General features: G+C 41.8%; 1 protein-coding gene across 16 annotated transcripts in view; it reads left to right on the forward strand.

Annotated features, from left to right (window-relative positions):
- UNC80 (unc-80 subunit of NALCN channel complex) overlaps positions 1-12,259 on the forward strand; it is a 138,775-nt gene that overhangs the window by 62,923 nt on the left and 63,593 nt on the right. For 12 of the 16 annotated variants that reach the window (XM_075429995.1, XM_075430002.1, XM_075429996.1 and 9 more), the window contains 4 exons: positions 2,100-2,265; positions 5,721-5,924; positions 7,428-7,528; positions 10,499-10,696. In XM_075429995.1, coding sequence (XP_075286110.1) covers positions 2,100-2,265; positions 5,721-5,924; positions 7,428-7,528; positions 10,499-10,696 — 669 coding nt within the window. The remainder of the gene's footprint in view (positions 1-2,099; positions 2,266-5,720; positions 5,925-7,427; positions 7,529-10,498; positions 10,697-12,259) is intronic. The other 4 variants (XM_075430006.1, XM_075430007.1, XM_075430009.1 and 1 more) reach the window with 2 other exon arrangements.

A 12,259-nucleotide genomic window follows, 5' to 3' on the forward strand; every position in this document is an offset into this window, starting at 1 on the left:
AGTGATACTTCCTTTCCAAGATATTCAGGTACCTAATGTTATGGTCCATAAAGCTGAAATTCCAGCAGAAGAAATCGCACTTCCATTGGTGTTTGCAGGCATACCTGTGCCATAGATATGAGTACAGGCTCAGCAGCCTTGAAGAACTGAAGCATTTGCAGCTGAACTAGTTGTGGTGAACCAGTTTAACTAACCACAGTCCATCCAGACTTGCCAGGCTGAGGGCACAAGCACCCTTACCTATGTTTGAGTGAGACAGGCATTCCTGCCTGAAGTTTCAATCAAAGCCTTTTACTGAAGCTGGTGGAGTAGATACAAGCTCGCTTTGCAAATGCCTGAGAGTGATGAATACATTCACCTGGAGCCTGCTACTGACACAGTAGAGCCAGAGAACTGGAACTTGTAATTTGCTGTGGTGGAAAGTCATTTGTTTTGGCTTGACAGTTGCTGAAGATAGATAAAGTCAGATTAACTGTGTGCTAAGAGTATGTATTTCATTCTGTTGGCTATTTTGTGGGGGCAGCAATTTCCAGTGTAAGCATGTTGGCAAACAGCTGGGAGGAATACTGTGTTTAAATACTCCAGGGAGGGGAACTCTGACCATGCCCTAAGAATATACCTGTACTGCTATTGTGACTCAGCTTATGCATGCTAGTTTGTGAAGCTGCTGTAATTCAGACAGATTTCATCACCGATTTTTATCCTGAAATGCTTTAGCCTTTGTTTCATATCCTAAACTGTGTTAGATATGTTTTAAACTTTTTACATGGAAGTTTTCAATGCTAGAGATACTACAAATCATTACTTTAGGAACCCACCTTTTTATATCTCAGGTTTTGTTACTGAGCAAAGTCAAAATATTTCCCTTATGGTAATCAACTGTTAGCTTTTCTGACAATCATTTATGATAATTTCCCCTGCAGATGCAAAGCTGACTGCAGATGGTTTGGGACCTTTGGCTGGTGTTAGATAGGCTAGTTAATCTGTTTCAGCACAGCTCAGTCTAGAACATGTGTTTGAGAAGACCTTTTTTTTTTGCTCCCCAAACCAGCTCTTAGAGTAGCAGACTTTGTCACTACCCAGGTAGCTCCCAGTAACTTCTACAGGAGTTTTGTATGCAAATTCAAGTATGAGATCTCTTAAGCCTACAGAATTTTATCCGGAATTACTACTTTGGATAATTTCAGTAATGTTATCATTCACATCTATCAGCTGTTAACTCACAGCAAGGAGCTTTGTGTCATCTTAGATTTCAGCTAGTTACATTTGAGTTGAGAGATCTTAAAGCTGATGATTTCAAAAGGCACAGATGATATTCTTAAAGAGCCCAGCATTTTAACTGTGTTTGCCAGTGTGGGTGTTCACAGTCTTCCTTTCCTTTTTCTAGTTGTAGTTAGTGAAAGTGGATGATAATTGCATGTGGAATCTTAGGACTTTTGCTTTTTTGGCCCAAATTGGTAGCTAGTACGTGGCACAAATGGTGCCATAGGAGAAAATGATGGTGCAAACTAGCTTTTTCTCTGGTGCAATGTTGTTTATTTTCCAGAACTTCAGTACAACCAACATTTTTATTACTTCTTGTTTTCTGCTGTGTCCTTTCAGCCTGATCTACACACAGAAAGCTTGCTCTGGGCCATGCTGTCATGACTGTCACACTGTCAGCTAGCTTTCTCTCAGCTTTTCTTCCTCTGATGAGTACAGTGGCAGTGCATACAGGGAGCCTTTTGGAGTAGAGACCTAACCATCCACCCAGCACCTTGGGCAACAGCCACGTTATATTGTCACCTATCCATTAGGCACCATTTACGTGTTTTCCCCCTCATGAGCCTGCAGACATGGTACCAACTTACTCAGCAGTGTTAACAAGAAATGTGTGTTAACACCTGGTACTCTTTCATCCGGGAGGCATTTACAGTGTGGGTCAGTGTGCTACAAGCCCATAGAGTAGTTGGATTAGAAAGTGTCAGGGCTGATGGAGAACTGTGTGATAGAAATAAATTCCCATCTGAAGCAGTTCTTCCTGAAGCCTTTACGGTTGCAGTGAAAAGCATGGGGGGCCATACTGCTGGCACATCTGTGTGGTCTACATTCTGCTACAGGATCTGGAGAGCTGCAGGCTGCGTTTGGACCCTGAGATGGACCGGCACAGGTATGAAAGAAAAATCAGCTTTGCTGGGGTTCTGGATGAAAATGAAGATTCAAAGGATTCCCTGCACAGCAGCAGCCACACCCTCAAATCTGAGGCTGGTTTCGAGGAGAAAAAAGGTTTGTCAGCAGTATCAGGCTTTTGTGTTCTCAGGGCTTGTGAAGTGGCGCTTGATTTTATGTTTTCATTTGCATAGACTGTGTTGAAAAGCAGGCGGCCATGGAGTCACGTGGCTTTGAATCATTTCTGAGATGCTTCTGGCCTCTGAGGTTCAATATAACAAATGTGAGAAGCAAAGATGTTAAATTTTATAAAACACTGCTAAGACTGAAAACAATTCAGAGCATTGCAAGATATCTAAAAAGGAGAATGCCTTGTTTGAAACTGTGTCTCAGTGGTATGCTGAGAGAAGCATCACTATTTGATTTACTTAAAAAATAAAGATCAAAAGTGTTCTTGTTTGTTTTTTATTCTGATTACAATTTCTCATTTTGGGAAAACCACAGATAGCGGGGAAGACCAGGATCTTTCTGTGAAAATCTGTACTGGTTTGGAAGTCATGGCATCTCACAGAATTAGTGGTTGATCACTTGATCTCTTGAATTCTTTGCTACCACATGAAAAACACACACCTATGTGGCTTTTGATGGCTAGCAGATTAATGTTACCAATATACTGTAGAAGCAAACTTCAAGCTCACTGTGTTTGCTGAGAACAGCAGATTGTTTCCATTTTTGAGCCATCTCATGCAAAACTCACATACTGTCTGATGGTACAAGTGTTGCAATACAATGTACAGTCATCATGCGTATTTGCAATTAGAGGCTAAACTGCCAGTTACCTGTAAATGATTCTCCCTCTAATAAGTTTTCTAGAACTGTTTACATTCTGTCTCATAATAGCCATATAGAAGTGCAGATGTTTGAATGATAATTTTCATGATTGTTTGAAAAGGATAAATGTTTGATGATTGTTTAAAAAGGATGGAGTCTCTGGCTGTTATCCTGTAGGAACTGTAATGTGTATTAATGATTCAGAGGAGCTTTTATTGACTTCAGGGGGCTTTGGATAAAGTCTGTGTTGTCTTCAGCTGTGACCCTGCCACAGTTACTAGAGAAAATATTAGACCTATTTCCAAGACTTACATGGTATAAAACCACCTCCAAAATTGTGTGTCAGGTGGGACAGTTACTTCTGTGAAGATAGCTAAGTATCCACCTAAGAAAGGTGAGGTGAATAAATTCGTGCTTCACCTCGTTTTTTTGTACTCTTGGCATATTGGCAGCCCATAGAAGCACACAGCCTTATGGTCTGTCTGAGAGTCTAGGATCAGTGGGGTAAGATGTCTCTAACTATTTAGATGAGGAAAACTTGGTTTTGGTGTGGGGTTTTTTTTTTGAAGATAGTTATGACAATTATGCAAAACCACTTTTCAGCCTCTCAGGCAACAGTCCTATCCACTGGGATGCAACCTGAGTCAGAGAATGCCTACAGGCATGCAGTTCTGCTGGAAAATGCTGGTGGCCAGTCTCTAACTATAGAGACAATGCTGACTTAGGTTTTCTTTCATGTGTTGCTATGCTACAGGAATAATGTAGAACTGAGTTATTTTTGCAAAGACAGTATTAACTGTCTGCGTCCTTGACTCTGTTAAACTACATTTTTCCCTGCATTTTCAGTTGGGGTTTTTTTCCCGTTTCTCCCTTTCCCCTAAGCTGTCATGTAGTATTCTTTTGCTAATGCTGCCTCTTTACTACGTTTAGAGATGGGAAAAGTGATATGGTAGGAAGGCTAAATCACAATATACCCTATCAAAATTGTATTTGCAGTATTTTGGAAGCTAAATAAATGCAAGATAATGTTATGTGTTAAAATTGAAATGATTATGTTATTTTCTCTGGCCACAGCATATTCTTCTGGGGATCCACCTGGGCCATACATAACAGATGCAAAGGCATCTTTTGTAATCTACACTTTCTAGATAAGAAAATGCTGTTCTGTGAATATAACTAAATTGTTCTCGCCTGCAGTGACAGGTTTCTGTATCTCAACCTCTTTGATGAGTACTAATCTGTTTCCTTTCATTTTTTTCCTGAGTGTTAAAAACTTTGCTCTCATTGCTCACCCCAGGTGTGGCTTAACAGCTATCCAAAAGCTACGAGTTTACTGTATAGAATCTACTCCAGGTAGGTCTGAAATACAGACACTAAAGCTAGACAGACGCAGGTTCTCAGAGGATCATATGTACTATTTGAGTGCTAAAATGGGATTCTGCAGACTTCATGAAATGCAGTTATAAGTAGTGATTGCTAAGGTACTCAGCATAGTCGCTTGGAGGGAGATTCTCTGGTCACTCAACAGTGATTTGCCCAGATGATTTGTGAGGACTGAGAAGTAGCTCTCAAAACCTATCCAGCAGTCTTTGGCCAGGATGTTAGCCACTGGAAGTGGGAGTGGGAATTGGGTTCTGGAGGAATTAGGGGCATTCTCAGGAGTAAAGGTGTGTTTGATTTTTTTTCCTGAAGCCAAAATACAATTCGATTAAATTATTTCTGCTTACCCATGGTATCTAAAAAGCTGTATCCTGTTCATTTTCAACAACACACCAAAAGGTAATCTATCACACATGGCCTTGCCTGATTAGATCTGCAGTAAAATGACTGAGTGTTGCAACATTTGGACTGACATACTGCCATGTACTGCCTTTGAACTAAGAGGAGAATGAAAGCGCAGACAGTGCTTTGAACATTGAACCATTTCATGTCTGTGCTCATCAAAAATGCAGAGTGTCAATGGATGTTGTTAATGCCTGAAAGCTGCTGATTTGTCTGAAGGAGAGGATCTACATGCTCCGGTTTCCTCCAAAGCATTCTAATGATGAAGAGTAACATGCAGAGACACGGATTTATGCAAATGTTACTTCAAAGAAGCCTTGTGTGCTAACCTCATGAAGCAGACTACCCTTCTGCAGTCACATGTGCTGCATGAGTAAATAATTGATCCTACTGCAGAGCTCAGTGAGGTTTACAGAACCAGACTCACAGGAAAATAAGTTTGTTGATGGTGCCTTGTTCATGCTAGGGATTCAGCCATCTCTTCCTAGCAAGAGGTGATTCTGCACTAATGCAGACCCCAGGGGCTGGCAAAGAAAAACGCAATTTACATCCAATGGGCAGATCCTGTTTCCTGGTAGGAATTTATTCAAATTGGTGTGAAACGTAGGTTTTCCTTGTCCACATTTTGGGTTTCTGTTAGAGCAGCTGACTCTACTTGCTGGTGATTGAACAAGGGCCAATTCCAAATACTAGCAAGGCCTGAGGTGATGTACCAGGTCTCCAGGAAAGGAGGTGCTGAACGTATTTCCATAAAGCATCTTTACTGCCTGATTGACAGAACTGCATTGGCGGTGGCTTTGGATGGAGCCTCTGGCCCCACATTTCTTGGTAGAAGAAAAGATGCTGCAATACAGGCTGGCAGCAAAGGGTCGGGAGGGAGGGGAGGGCCAGGATATATTTCTTTTTTAAATGGGGAAAAATTAAGGGGAAAAAAGTCCTCTTTTATTCTTTTAATACAGTTCCCAGCAGGAAGATCAGGATAGGAGGCTCCCGCTTGCTCCAGATTAAAGGAACCCGCAGTTTCCGGGTGAAGAAGGGGGGTTCCCTTTCCAGCATTCGCCGGGCCGGCAGCCTAAAGAGCACCAAGTTATCACGGCAGGACTCAGAGTCTGAGAATGAGGAGCTGCAGCTGTCCCACAGCAGGGACACTGTCACTGATATAGGTAACTTAGATGAGTGGGTGGAAAGGGAGGGAGCAATAGGCAGGACCTAAACTCTGCATGTGATTGCAGCAGAGCTAGAAATGACAAGAGGACCCCACCCCAGCAGGCTAGGAAAAACCTAGAGTCCTCTTCAGGGACTACCTGAGCTAGGGCATGGGAGGAACATGGTTCAAATCCTGGGTGCAGAGTTGGCTCCGCACACTGGTTATCAATTCAGAGTTCTGTGTTAGAGCATGAGCTCTTGGAATGCTGGTGCCTGCCAGCTAAATGCATGCTGTCTTTAGGGGAGCACATGCATGTGTGTATATGCACATACACACACACCACTAAATCACATGATACAATGAATACGTGAGGACATATGCATATATGATATTTTATTGTCCATATTAACAGATAGGAGATATATATATGTATGGACATGCACTTCATATTCTATGTAGCTTATGATGCCACAGGCATGTTGTGACATGTAATATGTATATTCCTATATGTAGAACATAACATGTACATGCTACACACTATGTTTCTGCATATTGGCATACACATGTATTTTTACAGTTTACAGATGCCTGCCTTAGTCTTTGAAAGATGGATCCTCATATATTTATCTTATGGAAAACAAATGTGCATCCTGCCATGAGAGATCTCCGTCACAGTTGAACTAAAGGGGCTCCCTCTGCAAGGGGTGTTAACCAAAAACTATGGTTTGGGTACATTTGGAGCTGAAATAAATTCCCAAGCTTAATGGTCATTTTTATGTTGCCCAAAAGATGCTTCAGTAGGTGAACATGGAGAGTGAGATTGCCTGTTCTGTTTGTTTTGGCCAGTCACAATTCACTTAAAGAGGAGAAAGAAAGTATTAACTGGAGTTCATCCCCAGCCATCTCTTAACAGCATTAATATTAGTATTACAGGATGCCCATAGTTATGGAATGGCTAGAGGAAACACAGGAATCAGTGACATTCCCAGAGCAATCTCTCCCTCACCTGAGTTCTTTAGAACTAGTGTGCTAGAACCAGGATTTTTTTCCCCTTTCATCCCCATGACATTAGCAGTTTCCATGGGCAATTAGCAGTGACTTTGCCCATTGGCATTTCCAGTTGGATGCCACTTCTGGTTGGATTTTTATTGACATTTTTAACCACAGAGCCCAGTCAATGCAGATCACTACACCAACCATTTGCAGCATCTGAATGGTGCAAAGAATTTGTTTCTGATGTTTTTTGTTTACCTTCTCCCCTTCCATTAAAAAAAAAGTGGGGAGGGAGCAGTGTTTGCTACTGACAAGATGGCCCGTAAGCCTAGTCTAAATGGTTCTTGTAATTGTCAAGCCAGCTTGATACAAGGACTGGGGAGGGGTGTGCAAACACAGTGGGGCATATTCCGTGTATTCTGGTCTGTTCCCACAAGGCTGGCCTGGCTTACAAGTGCTGTCCCTAGTCTTTAAGCACATAGGGAGCCATAAAGACAACCACCTTTTGGGTATTTTTCTTTTTAAGAAGGGAGCCCTTGGAGCACGAGTGAACCTAGCATTGAGCCCGAGGTGCTGAGCAACACAGGCATGGAGGAGAACTATCATCAGAACATGTCATGGCTGCATGTAAGTATGAGTTGCCGGCAGCACTTTCAAGCATGGCATTTTCATTAGGAAAACCTTTGTGTGACAATAACCAGATCACAATCTGTGCTTTTTCCACGTAGCATCAAGGATCTGAAGTGTAAGCAAGCTGCAACTTTTGGAAATCATCTGTTTGCCATTTCAAAAAAGGACTAAAACCAGGAAGTTTTTGTCTTGCTCCCTCTGTCCATTTCATATATTTAGTTTGTAAGTTTCTCTCCAGGCATGCAGGGACAACCATGCCACCTTAGCTGAAAAATCCGTTAGCTCAGTATCTTATCTCCAGCATGGCTAGCAGTGGGTAGTTCAGGAAGAGTAACATAATGGTCTACAATGGGAGCTGGGCTCCCAGCTTCTGGGAAATCGCATTTTAGAAGCTACTTGAGCTGGAGGTTCTGTTGTGACCACTATGTTTATTAATTACCAGAAGATTTTTCCTAAGGGAGTTTTTCCAACCCCTTTTTTAGCCAGTTTACATGTTTTTGTCTCCATTAACTCTATGGCAATGAGCTTAGTTACGTACCTTTGGGGGAGGAAAATACTTTTCGAACATTTTCTTTGATTCCATTAGATGCATTCTGTCACAATGTCTAACCCAGTGGGTAGTTTCAACTCTGTCCAACAGCTGGGGAGTACAACAGTGTGAATGTGATTTGGTCATGCAGAGCCTAAGACATCCGTTTTAGTGATCTCTGTACCCGTGACTTAGACATGCCAAAAGTCAGTTGGGCAAGTCTACCCCGTTCAGTCCACCTGTATCCAAGGACTGTACACCTCTACCTCTGTTGCCTCATGTCACACTGTGATGGTGCAGTATGGTCAGTGCGCCCGTGTGCACATGCTTTGCAGAAAAGCTGGGTTGACTGCCTGTGTGCAGACTGATTGTATCCTGTACATGTGTATGAGGACAGATGCTTTTCGACTTCTGAGTTGCCTTTGGGATAGACAGCTGCCAATAACAAGCTGATATTCCCCTCTTTCCCCCAGGTATTTCACACAGTCTGCTCTCAACTGCCCCATTCCTATGGGGTGTAGGCAAGAACAAGATTAATCTAAAATACTGCAATGTCAGAAGCAGTTCTTGATTTGAAAACCAGTCGTCTTTGGAAGAGGGTGGCAGGGCAGGGAACTTGAATGTCATGTCTTCCAAGCTAGTACCTTAATCTGGTCTACCTGGACTACCCCACTTCTCTGTCAGATTTGGAAATTCCAGTGTACTAAAGTTAGTGTGTTAGACATGAGAGCATGTACGAGGTGATGAACTTTTAGAGGAAAAACACATCTCCCCAGCTAGCAGCTTAGGATAAATTATGGTGCGTTTGCTCAGTGTGGGAGGACGCATGGACTCATAAATACAAGTCAAAGACTGACGGGAACTTGAGATGTTTGTCTCATTTTACATGTGATTGGCCTGCATAGGAGAAAGGAAGATTCGAAAAATTACCTGTTCCAGTTAATGCCACATAAGTATCAATATCACATGAGAACTTTCTCTTTTTGTTTGTTGGAAAGAAAGTGTGGGTGGATGGTCACTAAAACTACAGGCAAACCAAAAACCTGCTTTATTTAATGATCATGAGAAAACCACTCAACAGGATCTCTGGTTCCAGTTACTTCTATGCATGCAGCAGCATTTCCTTTGCCTGTCGTTTACGGCAGCCTGACGCATTATGTCCTCACTCTATGTCAGTGTACCATTACTACAAGTAACAACAGTGGACCAGAGGCTGGGTAGAGGCTATACAATGCTGATCAGAGTTATACCATTTGTACATTGATACAACAGTAGTGGCTTGAGTTATACCTGGTTGACCCAAAATAACGTGAGGCCAGAACAGGCAAGCAAAGACAAGAATCCCACATATGCAGTGCAGGTTTGCTTTAAATTAAAGTCCTGACTTCTTGGAAACCTAAATATTTGAAGGTTGAGAGTGATGTGGCTGCCTTACTTGAGAGAGCCAGCAGACTGTAGCTGCACAGACAATAAATGGATGGAAAAGGTGGGATAACCTCTTTCTGGTAGCTCTGGGTATTTCTGCACTAGGTTATGGGATGAAGAGAAGGATTCATAAGGGCCAGTTATGACCTACAGTGGATGGGGATGCCTGTGTGTTTTTCTGAGAGTGCTGCTAAGTGTTTGTGTGTGACATGAAGACCAATGTACAAAGAGCTGCTGGACTGAGCTCTGCTACTCCAGAAAGAAACCATCTGAGTTACACCAGAGAGCAGTCACTGAAGTGTAGAATTACCCAAGGCTGTCTTTAATTAATTAGTTTAGGGACTAATAGCAGTGTTGATACAGCAAAGAATGGCTCAGAATAGCTAAATGCCCAAATATTTACTCTATTTCTTAGATGGATTTTACAGCTCTTTGCCGTCATGTGGCAGCACTGCTAGAAACAGTAACTGAACCAGCTAACATAAAGCTAGTTTGGGCCTACACAAGAACAGTGAGGGAAGCATATGCAGAACAACTGGCACAGTTTATTCCTACTTGAGAGCATACTGAGACATTTCCTTTCCCCTTCCTTGAAGGAAACTAACTCCTGAACCTGGTGGGTTTGCAGCTTTAATGATGATTGAGTAGCTGACAATTTTTAGTCTAAGCCCCCCCTCATCTCAGAGTGGCAGTGCAACAGCTTTTCTGCAAACTGAGAGAATACCGTTTTCCTCAGACTTAATCTTGCCAAACATACACATCTACAGCAGCTCTGTCTCTTTGCTTTGTTAACACTGATGTTTCTTTAGCCACGCCTAGCTAGTTTGTAAATCATTTGCAAGTATGGAGCTCTGCACAGACACATACACCTTTTCAAAAAGCTATATTGAGCTTCATGCCTCTCCAGCTAGGCTGTGGAAAAGTTAGTTTGACTGGTCCCGTCACTGCCTGCCCTATGCCATTCTCTGTATAACTCATATTCTATAGATAATTTATTTCTTTTTCTTTTCAAGGTTATGATCCTATTATGCAACCAGCAAAGTTTCATATGTACCCACATTGACTACTGTCACCCACACTGCTACCTCCACCACAGCCGGTCCTGTGCCCGCCTTGTTCGGGCCATCAAACTCCTGTACGGAGACACAGTGGACTCTCTGCGAGAAAACAGCACATTGAACAGTGTGGCAAGAGGCAAAAAGCAAAAGGAAGTGAGTAGATGGAAAAAGCAGAATGTTTTGGAGTTTTGTCTGGGCAGGTCGTAATTACTTTCAAGGACTGCATAATGTACTCAGAAAGTTGTTTCATGACAAAATGAACACAGCCCTTCCTAAACACAGCTTTGCTGTAAAAAAACTTATTAAGTCACTTAGCAGTTATGGAAGGAATGTAATCTCTACTGATTAACAAGAATCTTAGTTGCTGATAAGGTCATTTAAAAGCTTATTGTCACCGAAAATCTGTGAATAAAACCTCGTAACACCAATGTAGTGTTAAAAGGCAGGCATTCTTTATTGCAGCGCTGGATGCACGGGGGATAATTCCATGAGGTATGCATATGCATACCTCATACCTTTTTCATGCAGTTTATATAGATCAGAAATATACATATTTATTTTATTCATGCATATTCAGTATTATTCTCTTTGGCGATTGGTGTAAACTTTTCTCGCTTCTTACGTAAATGGTTGCGCAGACTCAGTTACTCTCTTCTATTGTTCCTTTTTGAGTAGGTGGTATTACTTGAGTAGGGGGTCTGTGAGTCGGTGGTTGCGATCTCCCCCTGTCGGAATTACCTTTTACCTGCTGGCTCGCAAGCTTGGCAGTCCTGGTCAGTTTCTTCAGTCCGCTTCACAGAACCACACTCCATCATTTCTCTTGACAGAAACACAATTACCCACTACGGTTAGCGTTAATGGTTACGTAGAGACTAGACCCTCCGTTCCCAGACCTAATGTCCAGGTGGATAGGGCTGTGCAAGGGACATAGCAACATTGTTCATGTTTATGGTTAACTGATTCTATTACCCTGGTTACATTTCCCCCCTTTGGAAGTTTTGAAATCACCATTTTTTCAATACTTCCATCCTAAATTAAATTATATTTTAGTTATACACTGATTCAATACTCTACTGTCAATAATGATTCTATAACAATTCAATTATCCGCTGTCCACTATATGGTGGTGGGAGCGTCGTGACCGAATCACTTAAATCTTGTCTTTTGGTTACTGCCTGAATAATCATTTGATTGAAAGCTGTTTTGTTGGCGAGTTCCTTTTTTAAACAATAATAAATAATATCACTAAAAATATGATTAACAAATGTAGCCCCGTGCTAATTAAGGATTTTACACAGGAACTCAGATTCCACCCCTATCCATTAAAAATTTTGTCCAGCCAATTTTCTTCCAGAGTTCTAGGGAAGTATATTAACTGTTCCACTTTTATTGACAGTGGATCCTTACTTCTTGTTTTCACTTTTAATACTTTAAACAATGCTCCCATCATCATCAATCTCCAGGTCAGACTTCATTCTTTCCATATTTTACAATGATAGCCCCCCTTTTAGACATATTTTAAAATTAGTTTTGCAGTCTCTGGATCTCTATTGATGATTCTCCAAGAAGGGGCCTTCTTCACTCAAGTGTAGTGTATCCACGGTTCCACTCCTTCTACTTTGATCGCAGTGTAAGTTGTTAACAGTACCTGGAAAGGTCCCTTCCACTTCTCCTGCAGTGGTTCAGAGTTCCAAGTCCTTATGCACACGAAATCAC

The sequence above is a fragment of the Opisthocomus hoazin genome, chromosome 9 (genome assembly GCF_030867145.1).
Source record: "Opisthocomus hoazin isolate bOpiHoa1 chromosome 9, bOpiHoa1.hap1, whole genome shotgun sequence".
NCBI lineage: Eukaryota > Metazoa > Chordata > Aves > Opisthocomiformes > Opisthocomidae > Opisthocomus > Opisthocomus hoazin.